Source organism: Ranitomeya variabilis, chromosome 2, assembly GCF_051348905.1.
Source record: "Ranitomeya variabilis isolate aRanVar5 chromosome 2, aRanVar5.hap1, whole genome shotgun sequence".
NCBI lineage: Eukaryota > Metazoa > Chordata > Amphibia > Anura > Dendrobatidae > Ranitomeya > Ranitomeya variabilis.
In genome coordinates, this window is record NC_135233.1 from 183,100,932 (window position 1) to 183,120,181 (window position 19,250).

Consider the following 19,250-nt stretch of genomic DNA (forward strand, 5'->3'; position numbering starts at 1 on the left):
GTTACTACGCATGCACGGGAGTAGCGGTGACGTGTATGTCACTTGCGCAGGCACAGACACTGCGCCTGTGCAAGTGACATTCACGTCACCGCTATTCCCGCGCATGCGCAGTAACAGCCACAACTGCGCGCTCTACCCGTGCATGCATTTTTATTTCCTCAGCCAGCAGCAAAGTCACCACAGTCCCATACTGTATAACAATTGTGTCTACTATCTGAGACACACAAGTACTTTCTACTACTGGTAACAACAATCTTCATACCACTGAGGCACTGCTTATGGATTTGCCATTTTAACTATACGCTACAAAGAAATAACTAAAAATATTTGGCCTCATCACCATTACGGCACAAAGAAAGCCAGTACCACAGCAATATGTAAGTTCTTTTGATTACCTCAGGCAGTAGTAAATTCCGCCAGCCCCACATACACGCCTGTTTTTTTTAAAATCTACATAACTACCGTATGTCCAACTAGCATTCATTGCTGAAGGAATCTAACAGCAGTGCCACTTACTGAAGTGCAGGTTTTTCCACACAAGAAAGCTTCCTCACTTCCCCAAACACATACAATACAAAAATGCAGAGGGATGATATAGAACAGATATGTTGGAAAGCGCAAACGGAGTGAGACATGTCCACTGCTCCTGTCAGCACCATTAAGCACACACAGACGTTAATTTCACCGCACTCCTGATGCGATAGCATCATTTCTAGTTTTATATAAAGCCGAGTGGCCATTCCTTCTCCATTTCCAATTTTTACTTAAAAACAAATGTACCCAAAAAGTACACTTTAAACACAAGGGCTATACAAAAATAAAATACAACCATGTTAAATATTTGTGATTTCTGGCACCTTACTTCAAGTACTTCTGGTATTCCAAATGGGCCTCTTCAGATAAGCTGTGTATATTGTGCAAATCTACGATCACTATTGTCACAATTAGACGCAGGACTGGAGCCAGCGACTTGATGCTGAGAATTACAGGAAATTAGAAAAAAAAGTATGAAATACACAGGTAGATGAAACAAAACATATCTTACATTGCATTAATTAGTACAAATATTTGAGGTAATTGTAGACCGATATATTTCAAAATACATTTTTAATTGTTTACATGAAAAACACTAAGAACATAGATTTTACTGCTCACATCCATCCTGTGAATATGGCCATCCAAAGTTTTTTTTTTACTAAATGTAGCTCGCTCTGTTATTTGCATTGGCAGTAAGGTCTCATTTATAGTTGCATAACCAAATACAAAGCTGGTTACTAATAATTAGGCTTTATTCAAAGATCAGTATTTGGTCAGTATTTTGAATCAGTATTTGTATGCCAAAACCGGGAGAGTCTCCAAAACCCAGAACAGATGTCAAACTTTCAATTCTAGTTTTTCTCTGTAAGTTCCACTTCTGATTTTGGCATACAGACACTGATGCAAAATACTGACCAAATACTGATGTGTGAATAAGCCCTTATATCTACATGTATTTCGTATGTGTTTTTTAAAAATCTCCATCCCTATTCCTGTAAACATCTTTTAGACTATATAAAAAGGAGAACCAAGAGTTTGCTAAATATAATCATTTATTACTTCAAAAGATTTAATACATAATAAAATTGGATAATATACATCAAATACATATTAAGTGAACTACCCAGGTGAGTACAACTGACCGAAAGTCCACAGAGGGTAACCAAATATACCCAAACAGGCTATTACATAAGTGTGGTAGGTGGTAGCAGCTTAGTGTGATTTTTCTCAAAGTAAACTGTGACACTGCAGCTAAATGCTCATTCTCTGCAGCTAAATGCTCATTCTCTAAACCGCCCACCTTGCTCCTCAAGGTGGGCGGTTTAGAGAATGAGCATTTAGCTGCAGTGTCACAGTTTACTTTGAGAAAAATCACACTAAGCTGCTACCACCTACCACACTTATGTAATAGCCTGTTTGGGTATATTTGGTTACCCTCTGTGGACTTTCGGTCAGTTGTACTCACCTGGGTAGTTCACTTAATATGTATTTGATGTATATTATCCAATTTTATTATGTATTAAATCTTTTGAAGTAATAAATGATTATATTTAGCAAACTCTTGGTTCTCCTTTTTATATAGTCTATGCATGAGTGATTCTAAATAGTTGGATATATTAAATCACTGGTATTTTTCTAATGATCTTTTAGACTATGCAGCTCATGATAATATCACTTTTTAATTCCTAAATACCATATATACTCGAGTATAAGCCGACCCGAGTATAAGCCGAGACCCCCAATTTTGCCACAAAAAACTGGGGAAAATTAATGACTCGAGTATAAGCCTAGGGTGGAAAATGCAGCAGCTACTGGTAAATGTTTAAAAAAAAGTAGATACCAATAAAAGTAAAATTAATTGAGACATCAGTGAGTTAAGTGTTTTTAAATATCCATTGTGATGGTGTGATATGCTATGTGGATATCATTTTGTGTATATTTCTATTTTACTTATTTTCATGGTGTTGAGTTGTTATTTGCCATCTGATATTCTCCCCACAGTTCTGTATTGTTATCTCTCCACAGGGTCAGTGAATAATGTTGTTTGCTAATATGCTAATGACATGTTGACCTAGCTTGTTGAAACAATGAGCCCCTGCGACCCACCCCCCTAACCTGTGAATGGGGAGGTGAGACACAGATCAGTCTTGTTTTGGAACTATGAAGTGAAGACAGCATGTCAGAGAGAAGGGGAAGCATAAGGACCATTTTTTATCCTCTGTGTGCTGGAATGTCGGACTGTTGTATCCTCAGTGTGGTGGATTATATGGACCTTTCGTGTTTTTGCCTAAATAAAGGTTCTGGAATTGTTCACTATTCTCTTGCTCTGTTGATTGTGTGATACCGGAGAAGGAACCTGTGACATCCATATTGAATCAGGAGCCCCATATAATGCTCCATACAGTTCATGATGGGCCCAATAAGATGCTCCATATTAAAATATGCCCCATATAATGCTGCACAAATGCTGATTATAGCCCCATAAGATGCTCCATACAGACATTTGCCCCATATAACAGTCCAGGAAAAAAAGCCAAAAAAAAGTGCACTTACCCGTGTTCAGTGGTCACAATTTTTATTCGGACATTTTTCAAAATATGCAGGGAGGGATGTGAAAAAAGCGGACAACGGCCGTTTCGTGCCTCAGCACTTCAACGGGTCCTACACACTGGCTGGGAGTGGAAGTGCTGAGGCACGAAACGGCCGTTGTCCGCTTTTTTCACATCCCTCCCTGCATATTTTGAAAAATGTCCGAATAAAAATTGTGACCACTGAACACGGGTAAGTGCACTTATTTTGGCTTTTTTTCCTGGACTGTTATGTTTTACTGCAAAAGCTGCACCCCGTTTGAAACATAAAGGAATTCCATCGGTTCTCTCCTTAACAAAGGGTTGTTTGGACAATAGGGTCTAACCACATAACAGCAGTGCGGGGTATCATTTTCCTGTTTTTGTTCATAAGATTTGCCCCATATAATGCTCCACAAATGCTGATTATGGCCCCCATAAGATGCTCCATAGACACATTTGGCCCCGTATAATGCTCCACTAATGCTGATTATAGCCCCACAAGATGCTCCATAGACATATTTGCCCCGTATAATGCTCCACAAATGCTGATTATGGCCCCATAAGATGCTCCATAGAAATATTTGCCCCGTATAATGCTGCACAAATGCTGATTATGGCCCCATAAGATGCTCCATAGAAATATTTGCCCCGTATAATGCTGCACAAATGCTGATTATGACCCCATAAAATGCTCCATACACTATTATGCCCCATATGCTGTTGCTGCAATAAAAAAAAAAAAAATAACATACCTCACGTCGCTCAGGCCCCCGACACATGCTATAGTCACCTGTCCCCCGTTCCACCGCTGGGCGCCACTGTGTCTTCCGCGTCCTCTGCACTGACTGTTCAGGCAGAGGGCGGTGCACACACTAATCGCCTCATCACGCCCTCTGACCTGAGCGTCATTGCAGAGGACGCGGAAGACGAAGCGGCGCCGATGGTGGAACGTGGGACAGGTGAATATCGCACACTGCCCCGTCATACTCACCTGCTCCTGGCACGGTCCCTGCACATCCCTGGTTCTCCGGGCGCTGACAGCTTCTTCCTGTATTGAGCGGTCACATTATACCGCTCATTACAGCAATGAATATGCGGCTCCACCCCTATGGAGTCAGCGCTCGGAGAACCAGGGATGTGCAGGGACCGCGCTAGGAGCAGGTGAGTATTTTTATACAGCTACCGCTCCCCTTCCCCTGCCGACCCCTGGGAATGACTCGAGTATAAACCGAGAGGGGCAATTTCAGCCTAAAAGATGGGCTGTAATTCTCGGCTTATGCTCGAGTATATACGGTATATGTTATACCAATACTAAATCCAAAACACACACCTAAAATATACCCTCCCTTCCATTCATCTACACTGAATGCACAGTTATTAGGTAAGTATTTTGACCAAATCATAATTTTTAAGCATATTTTCCAACTCCAAGCTGTACAAACTTGAATGCTTATTGGATGCAGCATATCATGTGATGTGTATTTGCATAAGTAGATTATAATGAGAGTAATCTGGGCTACCGCCAGGGGCCCGAGTCTCCGGGGCGCCCATAGACAGATTGCCCTCATTATAATGTTTGTGTGTCGCCATTGCTGGTGCACAATTCGGCAGGGAGCTTTCTTGAAGCTCCGCTGCCGACAGTACAGAATAGCAGCGCAGCTCTAGGGGTGCTCCAGTTGCCTCTGCTGTGATGTATCGACGCGATGGCATCATCAGCTAATGCGCACCAGCATGTATGCGCAACAAGTACAAGTGGAGCTTTGAGGACCAGAGCAGAATTCCAGGGGGGGTGGGAGCGGGGTGAGTATGTGATGTTTTGTTTTTTTTTTCATTAAAATGAGTCTGGGATCTGTGCCTGTATGTGTGTGTATATACACTGCTCAAAAAAATAAAGGGAACACTTAAACAACAGAATATAAATCCAAGTAAATCAAACTTCTTCTGTGAAATCAAACTGTCCACTTAGGAAGCAACACTGATTGACAATCAATTTCACATGCTGTTGTGCAAATGGAATAGACAACAGATGGAAATTATTGGCAATTATCAAGACACACTCAATAAAGGAGTGGTTCTGCAGGTGGGGACCGCAGACTACATCAGTACCAATGCTATCTGGCTGATGTTTTGGTCATTTTTGAATGTTGGTTGTGCTTTCACACTTGTGGTAGCATGAGACGGACTTTACAACCCACACAAGTGGCTCAGGTAGTGCAGCTTATCAAGGATGGCACATTAATGCGAGCTGTGGCTAGAAGGTTTGCTGTGTCTGTCAGCGTAGTGTCCAGAGGCTGGAGGCACTACCAGGAGACAGGTCAGTACACCAGGAGACATGGAGGGGGCCGTAGGAGCAACAGCCCAGCAGCAGGACCGCTACCTCCGCCTTTATGCAAGGAGGAACAGGAGGAGCACTGCCAGAGCCCTGCAAAATGACCTTCAGCAGGCCACAAATGTGCATGTGTCTGCACAAACAGTTAGAAACCGACTCCATGAGGATGGTCTGAGTGCCCAACGTCCACAGATGGGAGTTGTGCTCACAGCCCAACACCATGCAGGACGCTTGGCATTTGCCACAGAACACCAGGATTGGCAAATTCACCACTGGCGCCCTGTGCTCTTCACAGATGAAAGCTGGTTCACACTGAACACATGTGATCGACGTGACAGAGTCTGGAGATGCCGTGGAGTGCATTCTGCTGCCTGCAACATCCTTCAGCATGACCGGTTTGGCAGTGGGTTAGTAATGGTGTGGGGTGGCATTTATTTGGAGGGCCGCACAGCCCTCCATGTGCTCGCCAGACGTAGCCTGACTGCCATTAGGTACCAAGATCAGATCCTCAGACCCCTTGTGAGACCATATGCTGGTGCGGTTGGCCCTGGGTTCCTCCTAATGCAGGACAATGCCAGACCTCATGTGGCTGGCGTGTGTCAGCATTTCCTGCAAGATGAAGGCATGGAAGCTATGGACTGGCCCGCCCGTTCCCCAGACCTGAATCCGATTGAACATATCTGGGACATCATGTCTCGCTGCATCCACCAACGTCACGTTGCACCATAGACGGTCCAGGAGTTGGCGGATGCTTTAGTCCAGGTCTGGGAGGAGATCCCTCAGGAGACCATCCGCCACCTCATCAGGAGCATGCCTAGGCGTTGTACAGTAGGGAGGTCATACAGGCACGTGGAGGCCACACACAATACTGAGCATCTTTTCCTTGTCATGAGGAATTTCGACTGAAGTTGGATCAGCCTGTAATTTGATTTTTCACTTTGATTTTGAGTGTCATTCCAAATCCAGACCTTCATGGGATATTCATTTTGATCTACATTGATAAATGTTATGGTTTTTTGTTCTGAACACATTCCACTATGCAATGAATAAAAATTTGCAACTGGAATATTTCATTCAGAGATATCTAGGATGTGGTATTTTGGTGTTCCCTTTTATTTTTTTTTGAGCAGTGAATAATATATATACAACCCACATCGACACACCACAGATACAACCCACACACAGACACAACCCACACACACAACCCAGACACAGACACAATCCACACAGAGACACAACCCACACACAAACACACAACCCCCACACACCACAGACAACCCACAACACACAGGAAGACACAACCTACACACTAAACCAGAGACACGCAACCCACACAGACACGCAACCTACATACACACAAGACTCACCCCACACACAGACAACCCAGACACAGACACAACCCACACACAGACACAACCCAGACACACAACCCAGAAACAGACAACCCACACAGACACACAACCCACACACAGACACACAACCCACACACAGACACACAACTCACACACAGAAGACACAGCCGACACAGACACAACCCACACACCACACAGAAAGACACAACCTACACACAAAGACAGAGAGACACCACCCACACACAGACAACCCATGCAGACACACAACCCACACACACAGGCACACGACACACAACCCACACACAGGCCCACAAGGACACAAAGTCACACAACCCACAGACACAACCCCCCCACACACAACACACACAGACACATACTTCTCTGTGCTACGGGGTGGGCACTGGTGTGTATGTGCAGCTTCCCCTGTTCAAAGCAGCTGAGCCCCACATTTACTCTCTCTGCCAAGATTGCCTAGCACGAGATCTGTCACCTTGTGGATTGGAGCTGCTTCTCCTCGGTATCTTCCAGTACAGGTGGTTCCTCTGATCTGATTTCCTGGCTCTCACTTCTTCCTTTCAAAGACGCGCCATGCAGGAGGACAGGAGCACTGACCAATCAGCTCTTCTGTCAGTGATATGAGAGCGTTCATTGGCCAGTGTTCTTCTACTGCAGGACACCTCCCCTCTCTGAGTTACTGAACCTCAAGGGTAAAAGCCACCGCACAACAGTAATCAAAGTGCATATTCTCCCAGTATGAAGCGGGAGATAGCAGGATGTCAAGGAGAAAAGAGCGGCCAAATGCTGGCACAAACCAGCATCTGAAAGAACGGCCCCCCTTTTTATCAGCAGGTGGCGCCGCCCGAGGCAACCGACTCAAGTTGCCTCATGATAGGTGCGTCCCTGTATATATAATACATATATACAGTATATATATATATATATATATATATATATATATATATATATATATATATATATACTAGCTGAAGACCCCGGCGTTGCTGAGGCATAGTAACTAACTGTGGTTAGTTATAGCACCTCACTTCTCTTATTTTCCCATCACGCCTCTCATTTTCCCCCTCACGTTTCATTTATCCCCTCACTCCTCATTTTCCCCCTCACTCCTTTCATTTTGCCCTCTAACCCTATAATTTTCCAATCACTCCACTATTTTCCCCTCTCTCCTCTCACTTTGTACTCATGTAAGGGGCTACAAGGACTGTTGTGTGCTCTAAACCCGTCCCGGTTAAGTATTAGTGTTGTACATATTATTATGCATATTTATGTGACTTGTATTTGTATATTTTTTGTCAAGCGTACATATGTATAGTATGCTAGCTGCTGCTGCACAATGTATATTGTATTCTAGGGAAAGTGCAGTGTTCTTTTTTGACCACTAGATGGGGCACAGTGTAGCTTGTAGCAATAGAGCTGTAAATAGTTAATATAGGAGGGGCCACTGTGGGATAAGACAGAGAGCTTCCTGTTTTTCAGTTAGTGCAGCCTGGGAGCTGAACAGCTCAGGAGGGGGCCTGAGTGCCCTGACAGTCCAGACGGGCTTAATGCCCAGGACAACACAGTGGCCATGCAATGTTGACAAGAACAAGGCACAGCCTTCTAGTATTGGTGGCCAGGACATCATCAGAGCAAGCAGTGGCAACCATGCTAGCGGTGCAGCTTTAGTGGGAACTGCAGTTGCTAGGGAAGACTAAGCAGTACGGGCAGGTCACTCACCATGTGGCAGCTTACTGCGTGGGCTGATGTCCTCAGGACCGGGTCAAAACGGTCGAGGAAGTCCCCAAACGGAGTAAGTCTGCACAGGGAGGACGCTGAAGAACCAAAAGGTACTATCCGTCCTGGAAGCGAGCTTAGTGACACAAAGAGAAGGACAAGGACAGAGGAAGAGTTGCATGATGTGAAAAGTGATGCTGATGTTGGAAAGAATATAGATGTGCTGTGTATGAAGATCAGTAAAGTTGTTTATTTGAAAGTTGATTTGGACTGTGACTCATTTTGTGAGAATACACCTGAATGGAGCATGCGAGAGTTGAACAGGGATCCGGAAGGTACAGATGACAGAGAGGCAAGTACCCTCATAAAAGAACACTGTATGTGCAGGGAGACCAGGGTGCGCAAGAGCCACTAATCTTAGCCATGATTATGGCCCTGGTCCTCCCTCACACCTCTTCATTTTCACCTCACACCTCTCATTTTCCATCAGTGTATACCTGTATGTCATCTGCCCTGTATACAGTATATACCTGTATGTCATCTCCTGTATATAGTATATACCTGTATGTCATCTCCTCCTAAATATAGTATATACCTGTATGTCATCTCCTCCTTTATATACTACCTACAAATAAACTGAAGCATATGCCAAGTAAAAATTAAAAAAAAAAATGTTTTATTTAACAATTGACACACAGCTATTTAAAAAGTTTCAGTGGATAAATACACACATATGGACCTGAAAACACAGGAATTAATATACCCATGCCATAAACATACTCAAAAAATGGATGAATATCCAGAGTATATAAATAATTTTTTTTATATAGGGTTCCTCAGAAAAGGCAACCTTATGTATGGAGCAAAGCTTTCTTGAATGTTGATCAATGTTATATAATTCAATATATTTTCTCTTTGCAAACAGTGCTTTTGGACTTATATGTCGTTGTGTGTCAATATTTATTAAATAAAAAATGTTTTTGAATTTTTACTTGGCATATTATTATTATTTATTATAGCGCCATTTATTCCATGGCGCTTTACATGTGAGGAGGGTTATACATAATAAAAACAGGTACAATAATCTTGAACAATACAAGTCACAACTGGTACAGGAGGAGAGAGGACCCTGCCCACGAGGGCTCACATGCTTCAGTTTATTTGTAGGTAGTATGTTATTTTGGAAGCGCCATTTGTAACTAGGTCATTTCTTTTTGGTTATCTTACTGTATATACCTGTAACACATCTCCTCCTGTATATAGTATATATCTGTATGTCATTTCCTCCTGTATATAGTATATATCTGTGTCATCTCCTCCTGTATATAGTATATACCTGTATGTCATCAACCCCTGTATATAGTATACCCTGCTCTACGGTTTGTGTTGCGTCTGGCAGGTTTACCAGCGCCATTTTGTTGAAGCAAACATTTTTTTTAACACAATATTAATCCCTTAACCCCTGGAGCTTTTTTCGGTTTTGCGTTTTCGGTTTTTGCTCCCCTTCTTCCAAGAGCCATAACTTTTTTTATTTTTACGTCAATATGGCAATGTGAGGGCTTATTATTTGCGGGACGAGTTGTACTTTTGACCATTGGTTTTAGCATGTTGTGTACTAGAAAATGGGAAAGAAATTCCAAGTGCGGTGAAATTGTTAAAAAAAAGTGCAATCCCACACTAGTTTTTTGTTTGGCTTTTTTGCTAGGTTCACTAAATGCTAAAACTGATCTGCCATTATGATTCTCCAGGTCATTACGAGTTCATAGACACCAAACATGTCCAGGTTATTTTTTAAGTGGTAAAAAAAAAATTCCAAACTTTGCTAAAAAAAAAAAAAAAAATTGAGCAATTTTCCGAGACCCATAGTGTCTCCAATTTTCATGATCTCGGGTTGGGTGGGGCTTATTTTTTGCGTAAAAATGTAAAAATTCTGGCGTTTGGAATTTTTTCTCGCTACGCCGTTTAGCGATCAGGTTAATTCTTTTCTTTTATTGATAGAATGGGCGATTCTGAACGCGGTGATATCAAATATGTGTAGGTTTGACTTTTTTATTGTTTTATTTTGAATGGGGCGAAAGGGGGGTGATTTGAACTTTTATACAGGTCCTTCTCAAAAAATTAGCATATAGTGTTAAATTTCATTATTTACAATAATGTAATGATTACAATTAAACTTTCATATATTATAGATTCATTATCCACCAACTGAAATTTGTCAGGTCTTTTATTGTTTTAATACTGATGATTTTGGCATACAACTCCTGATAACCCAAAAAACCTGTCTCAATAAATTAGCATATTTCACCCGTCCAATCAAATAAAAGTGTTTTTTAATAACAAACAAAAAAAACATCAAATAATAATGTTCAGTTATGCACTCAATACTTTGTCGGGAATCCTTTGGCAGAAATGACTGCTTCAATGCGGCGTGGCATGGAGGCAATCAGCCTGTGACACTGCTGAGATGTTATGGAGGCCCGGGATGCTTCAATAGCGGCCTTAAGCTCATCCAGAGTGTTGGGTCTTGCGTCTCTCAACTTTCTCTTCACAATATCCCACAGATTCTCTATGGGGTTCAGGTCAGGAGAGTTGGCAGGCCAATTGAACACAGTAATACCATGGTCAGTAAACCATTTACCAGTGGTTTTGGCACTGTGAGCAGGTGCCAGGTCGTGCTGAAAAATGAAATCTTCATCTCCATAAAGCATTTCAGTCGATGGAAGCATGAAGTGCTCCAAAATCTCCTGATAGCTAGCTGCATTGACCCTGCCCTTGATGAAACACAGTGGACCAACACCAGCAGCTGACATGGCACCCCACACCATCACTGACTGTGGGTACTTGACACTGGACTTCAGGCATTTTGGCATTTCCTTCTCCCCAGTCTTCCTCCAGACTCTGGCACCTTGATTTCCGAATGACATGCAAAATTTGCTTTCATCAGAAAAAAGTACTTGGGACCACTTAGCAACAGTCCAGTGCTGCTTCTCTGTAGCCCAGGTCAGGCGCTTCTGCCGCTGTTTATGGTTCAAAAGTGGCTTTACCTGGGGAATGCGGCACCTGTAGCCCATTTCCTGCACACGCCTGTGCACGGTGGCTCTGGATGTTTCCACACCAGACTCAGTCCACTGCTTCCTCAGGTTCCCCAAGGTCTGGAATCGGTCCTTCTCCACAATCTTCCTCAGGGTCCGGTCACCTCTTCTCGTTGTACAGCGTTTTCTGCCACATTGTTTCCTTCCAACAGACTTACCATTGAGGTGCCTTGATACAGCACTCTGGGAACAGCCTATTTGTTGAGAAATTTCTTTCTGGGTCTTACCCTCTTGCTTGAGGGTGTCAATGATGGCCTTCTTGACATCTGTCAGGTCGCTAGTCTTACCCATGATGGGGGTTTTGAGTAATGAACCAGGCAGGGAGTTTTTAAAAGCCTCAGGTATCTTTTGCATGTGTTTAGAGTTAATTAGTTGATTCAGAAGATTAGGGTAATAGGTCATTTAGAGAACCTTTTCTTGATATGCTAATTTATTGAGACAGGTTTTTTGGGTTATCAGGAGTTGTATGCCAAAATCATCAGTATTAAAACAATAAAAGACCTGACAAATTTCAGTTGGTGGATAATGAATCTATAATATATGAAAGTTTAATTGTAATCATTACATTATGGTAAATAATGAAATTTAACACTATATGCTAATTTTTTGAGAAGGACCTGTATATATATATATATATATTTTTTTTTCATATTTTTAAAAACATTTTTTTTTTACTTTTGCCATGCTTCAATAGCCTCCATGGGAGGCTAGAAGCTGGCATAGCCTGATCGGCTCTGCTACATAGGAGCGATACTCATATCGCCCCTATGTAGCTGAATTACAGCATTGTTATGAGCGTTGACCACAGGGTACGGCTCACAGCAATCTGGCCTCAACAATCATAGAGGTCTACAGGAGATCTTTGGTTGTTATGCCGACGCACCAATGACCCCCAATCATGTGATGGGGGTCACCAGTGCGCGCATTTCCGGCTGGATGCGCTTGTTAAATGCCGCTGTCAGAGTTTGACAGTGGCATTTAACTAGTTAATAGGTGCAGGCATATCGTGATTCCACCCACGCATACTGCGGGCACATGCCAGCTGTTCAAAACAAATGTCATGTCCCGGCTTTGATGCGGGATCACCGCCGGAACCCGCATCAAAGCAGGGGTTCTGCCATTGGACGTACTATTCCGTCCGATGGCAGAAAGGGGTTAATGACTGTCGATACGACTTTTAACGGTGGCAGCTAAGGGGCCTTATTCCTCCTACACCTCACGCTCCTCCTTGATACACAGCATTTTTCTAGCACAGCTTTTCTCCTTTTGGCCGGGATCACACATACACAAGATATGGCCGAGTCTCGCAGGTGAAAACCCTCCTCTGGTGCCGGCACTTGGGAGCAGAGCGTGCAGCTCCATGTGTTACTGTGTTGCTGCACGCTCCGCTCCGGAGTGCCGGTGAAAGAGTTGGGTTTTCACCTGCAAGACTCGGCCGTATCTCGCGTATGTGTGATCCCGGCCTTATAGTCGCCTCCTCTGGCAGCACATCACACTCCTCTTCCATATACAGTTGGAAACAATTGATCCAGAGAGAAATTGCAATAAAGCGTATCGTAGTGTAACACAGCCTAATTCCTCTGCAGGACCACACTTTTCTCCTTTAGACCTCGTTCACACGTTATTTGTTCTGTATTTTTACCTCGGTATTTGTAAGCGAGCACTTGGAGTAAAACAATTAGAGGAAAAGTATATTAGAAACATCACCACTTCTGTATTTTTCTCCCACTCATGGTTTTGGCTTATAAATACAGAGGTAAAATACTGACCAAATATTGAACGTGTGAATGTGGCCTTATGCCCAGCCTCCACCTGTAATGCCTCACTCTTCTCTATACACAGCCTCATACTGCAGCAGCACCTCACTTCTCTCATTTTCCCCCTCAGATCTCTATCCATGAGACTCCCTCCCTTTCCCTTGATGTCATGCCTCTCAGGAGCAACTCCATTCTAGACACGACGGAGCTAGACTGTTTGAGGTTGTGGAAGGGTGTCTTTTAGGCTAAGTGCACACGTTGCAGAATTGCAACGGAAATTTAAGTGGCAGTTCCGCAACTCCTGCCGCAGGTATATTGCATGCGGAATTGGCATGCGTATTCCCGCTAAACACTAGTGTTTTTCAAGCGTAATTAGCTTGCAGAATGCTAGCATTTTCCAAGCGATCTGTAACATCGCTTGGAAAACTGATTGACAGGTTGGTCACACTTGTCAAATATAGTGTTTGATGACAAGTGTGACCAACTTTTTACTATTGATGCTGCCTATGCAGCATCAATAGTAAAAGATAGAATGTTAACAATAATAATAAAAAAATATATAAAATCATGATATTCTCACCTTCCGGCGTCCCCTGGCAGGATTCCCGCTCCTCGCGATGCTCCGGTCTCAGTAATGCTTTGCGGCATGACCCCAGATGACGTAGCGGTCTCGCAAGACCGCACATCACCACAGGTCATTTTCGCAATGCATTACTGGGACCGGAGCGTCGCGAGGAGCGGGAAAGCTGTGGGGGACGCCGGAAGGTGAGAATATCATGATTTTTTATTTTAATTATTTTTTTTTTTAACAATTATATGGTACCCAGGGCCTGGAGGAGAGTCTCCTCTCCTCCACCCTGGGTACCATCCGCACATGATCCGCTTACTTCCCGCATGGTGGGCACAGCCCCATGCGGAAAGTAACTGGATCAATGCATTCTTATGTGTGTGGAATCCCCGCGATTCCGCACAAAGGATGAACATGCTGCGTTTTTTTCCAGAATGCGATTCCGCCGCGGAAAAAAAACGCAGCATGTGCACAAAAAATGTGGAATGCATTCTAAAAATAGGATGCTTAATGTGAGCGTTTTTCCTCGTTTTTATAGCATTTTTATAGCGAAAAAACGGAAAAAAAACCCTCAAAAAAACAAACGTGTGCACATAACCTAATACTGATAACAAGTTCAAACAGATGCCATTACTACAGGTAATGAGTGGAGGACAGAGGAACCTCTTAAATAAGAAGTTACAGGTCTGTGAGCGCCAGAAATCTTGCATGTTTTTAGGTGACCAAATACTTATTATATTTGACTCTCATAGTTGTGGTCTACCTATGATGTCAATTACAGGCCTCTCTCATCTTTTTAAGTGGGAGAACTTGCACAATTGGTGGCTGACTAAATACTTTTTTCCCCACTGTATTGGAGGTAGTTCAGGCTCATACTGTATATAGTGAGCCATATGCGGGTTCATACTGTATAAAGGGAGGCTCTGTGGGGGCTTATAAAGAACCGTATATATACTCGAGTATAAGCCGAGATGTTCAGCCCATTTTTTTAGGCTGAAAGTGCCTCTCTCGGCTTATACTCGAATCATTCCCAGGGGGTCAGCGGGAATAAATTTTATTCAACTTCACAATTGTGTTACACTTGTTGAATCTTCACCAAAAATTTACATGTGGTATCTTTATGTTTGAAGCATGATATGTGGGAAAAGGTTGAAAAGTTCAAGGGGGCTGAATACTTTCGCAAGACACTGTATCCATACGTCCCTGTGACCTGGGCCTTATTCACCTGGGATGGATGGTTATGTCCAGGCGATCGTGTGCGCACACAGGATGTGAGTGCAAACAGGCTGTGGGCTGAATGTCAGCTGATTCTGACAGCTGACACCCAGAACTCAGTGCCAACAGCATTCCCGCACCGCTTCTGGCATTTTAACCCCCTAAATGCTGCAAGCGAGTTCGATCACAGCTTTTCGCGAGCAGGCAGAGGGAAGAAAGCAATCATTGCCATGGTGATCAGAGCTAGTAAAGTTGTTAGATCATGCTGAGAGCATAATCAGCAACTTACTCTGTCAGTGCAGAGCTCACAGTTTGCATAGCGCCTCTTCACTTCTGAACTTTGGACTGTGCCTCAAAAGTAGTAGTCACCCACATATGGGGTATCGGTGTACGCAAGAGAAATTCCACAACAAATTGTATGGTGCAATTTCTCCTGTTACCCTTATGAAAATGCAAACATTTGAGGCCAAAATAACAATTTTGTGGGGAAAATGATTTGTTTTATTTTCACGGCTCAAAATTATAAACTTCTGTGAAGCACCTAGGGGCACCACACATCTTAATACATTCCTAGAGGGGTCTAGTTTCCAAAATGGTGTTACCTGTGGGGAGGTTCCACTGTTAGGCTCATCAGGGGCTCTACAAAAGGGACATAACGTACGCTAATGATTCCAGGAAATTTTACATTAAAAAAATCAAAACACACACCTTCCCTTCCAAGCCCTTCCGTGCGCCCAAACAGTAGTTTTCTCCCTCATACTGGATATCGGTGTATTCAGGAGAAATTACATAAATTGTATGGTGCAATTTCTCCTGTTACCCTTAATAAAATGCAAAACTTGGGGCCAAAATAACAATTTGTGGTGGAAAACGTGATTTTTTTTTATTTTTTATTTTCACAGCTCAACGTTAAAAACTTCTGTGAAGCACCTGAGGGTTCAATGTGCTCACCACAGATCTAGATCAGTTCCCAGAGGGGTCTAGTTTAGAACATGGTGTCATTTATGTTGGATTTTCACTGTTTTGGCACATTAGGATCTCTTCAAACGCAACATGGCGTCTGTCAATTGTTCCAGCAAATTTTGAATTCAAAAAGTCAAATGGCGCTCCTTTCCTTTCGAGCTCTGCTGTTGTTCCAGAACAGTTGTTTTCTCCCTCATATTAGGACACAAAAGAGCACAGTGAGGTCAAAAATACTCTGTTGTAAAAAAAATCACAGTAATAAGCAAGTGCTAGTCAAAAGATGGGAAAAAAACAGGGTATTTAGTTGATACGATTTTTTGCAAAAAAAGTATACTAAGCTGCTCCACCAATCGTCAAGGTATACCCATATAGAGCAGATCCTAACTAATGTATATAATCCCTAACTGATGTATTTAAAAACCTGATCAGCTGTATAGTACATGTATAAGCAGGGTTCAGAGAGGGAATACCCATGTGGACCTGCTAGATGGAACAGCTTTAGTGCAAATGATCCACAAAGAAGTGGTGGACTCCCCAGTCTTGTAGAAACAAGAGAACAATTATAGAACCAGAAACACATGGGCTAATTGCACATTGAACAAGTCTGTAGGAACATGTTCACACCACCAAGAAACTTGAAGACACAAAAGAGCACAGTGAGGTCAAAAATACTCTGTTATAAAAAAAATCACAGTAATAAGCAAGTGCTAGTCAAAAGATGGAAACAGGGTATTTAGTTGATACTTTTTTTTGCAAAAAAATGTATACTAAGCTGCTCCACCAATCGTCAAGGTATATATTTCAACCTATGATCATCCTAACAAAAAATAGGACTGTTCGTTCAACATGATTTTTTGATGTAATGGGGAGCACAAATAGAGAAAAATGTGAAATGTTTTCAGTTATCTCCTATACTAATAGAGACTGATGCTCACCGCTTTGACATATGCCTGTAGGCCATGCAAATAACAAGAAAACGCAAAAAAATTCAACCTATGATCATCCTAACAAAAAAATGTATACTAAGCTGCTCCACCAATCGTCAAGGTATACCCATATAGAGCAGTCCTAACTAATGTATATAATCCCTATCTGCAAAGGTTAGGATGGGCAACATTACAATAGGCAAGCAGCTTAGTGAGCTTAGTGAGAAGGAAACAGCTGTTGGCTCAATTATTAGAAAATGGAAGAAGCACAAGATGACTGTCAATCTTACTCGGTCTGTGGCTCCATGCACGATCGTGCCTCATGGGGTAAGGATGAATTTGAGAGTTCAGGAAACCGCCCAGAACTACATGGGAGGACCTGATCAATGACCTGAAGAAAGCTGTGACCACAGTCTCAAACATTACCATTAGTAACACACTACGTCATCATGGATTAAAATCCTGCAGGGCACGCAAGGTCCCCCTGCTCATGCCAGCATATGTCCAGTTCGCCATTGACCATCTGCATGATCCACAGGATGCACGGGAGAACGTCATCATAGAACGTTTTGGTAGCAAGTCAAGAGGAAGAAAATGGATGATTACAACCCCAAGAACAACGTCCCAACCACGAAGCATGATGGGCTTTTCTTCAAAGGGGAAAAGTGTGAGTGGGAGTAAGCTCTGGAGATGAGTTTAAAAGATTTATTATATATACACAAAGCAAGAAAAAGAAAAAAACATTCTCACCCTGGGATTAAACAATACTCATGTTACTCCTCATCACATAGGTCACTGTCCCACATAGATTTGGCGATAGGTAATGACAGTATTTTGGGTTACACAAAATCTATAGAATTCCTACCTAGGAATACAACTGATCACTCAAAACTGATAGTAAAATTAATGGTGGGGGGGCCCTTGGGAAGGCCTATTTGGCGTCTACATCCTTATTAACTGCAGGTCATTAAAAGGGTCCCTCCCATCTAGTAGTTTGGAATACTTCCGTAACAATGAGGGAATAGCAGGGAAGAATGTAGTGTGGGTTGCTATGAAGGCTTTCATTCGGGGCATTTGCGTGAAAGGAATCCACAAAATAAAATCCAAAACAAGGAAGAAATCACAGGAACTGCAGCAAGAGGTCATGATGCAAGAGGCAAACTAACCATCAGAGATGAATAGGCAGCAGTGGGAGTCATCTCAGAAAGACATGACGGATCATCTAACAGGGTTGGCGTCCCAGATGCGTATGTTCTGGGAACAACGGGCAGCTATATGTCCTGGCCCGTGGCACTTCCAGCAAATAATATCACCCGTAGGGACCTTGGGCACCACCTTCCCCGCCCTTTGTGACCTTGGACGCGCCACCCCTTTTTGGGACTCAGCAGCTTTCTGGGACCCCCAGTACGGCATGGGCTGCCTCCCAAAGGAGCCTTCCATCCCTTGGTATCTCTCGACCAGTCCGATCAGTTCGTCGGCATTCTGGGGATCACCCTGGGCAACCCAAGTCTGTATGGACCTCGGGAGGGAATGCACAAACCGATCCATCATTACTCGTTCCACCATCTGTGCAGGTGTACATGACTCTGGCTGCAGCCATTTCTGGACCAGGTGCAACAGATCAAACATTTGAGAGCGAGGCGGTTTGTCCCGGTGATAGGCCCAGCTGTGCACTCGCTGTGCCCTGATAGTCAGTGTCACCCAAACGTGCGAGAATCTCGACTTTCAACTTGTGATACTCTTTGGCATCCTGCAAGGTCAAATCACAGTACGCCTTCTGGGGTTCTCCCGTCAGGTATGGCGCCAGTACCTCTGCCCACTGCTCTGGCGGAAGTTTTTCCCTCTCAGCGACCCTCTCAAACACCGTCAGGAAGGCCTCAACATCATCCCCGGGAGTCATTTTTTGCAATGCGCGTCTTACCGTCTTCCGGACGTGGGTGTCATCAGCCAGACCTGGGGTTGGGGCGCTCGTCTTGCCCTGGATGGCGGTCGCCAGAAGCTGCATCTGCTGCTGTTGCTCCCGCTGGTTCTGTTGAATCTGCTGCCGTTGCTCCTGCAGGCTCTGTTGTATCTGCTGCTGGGTCTGTTGTATCTGCTGCATCAACAGCCTGTTGGTCTCTTGCTGCGACTGGAGCACGTGTTTCAGCAGATCCTCCATTTTCCCCGGCAAAGCTTGCTGGCTTACAACAGACTTGACCCAGGACATCCAA

The 19,250-nt window shown here is 43.4% G+C and overlaps 1 protein-coding gene across 4 annotated transcripts in view; it reads right to left on the reverse strand.

Annotated features, from left to right (window-relative positions):
- Positions 1-19,250, reverse strand: part of ERMARD (ER membrane associated RNA degradation) — a 372,196-nt gene that overhangs the window by 3,723 nt on the left and 349,223 nt on the right. For all 4 annotated transcript variants that reach the window (XM_077283272.1, XM_077283274.1, XM_077283273.1 and 1 more), the window contains one exon: positions 863-976. In XM_077283272.1, the coding sequence (XP_077139387.1) occupies positions 863-976 (114 nt within the window). The remainder of the gene's footprint in view (positions 1-862; positions 977-19,250) is intronic.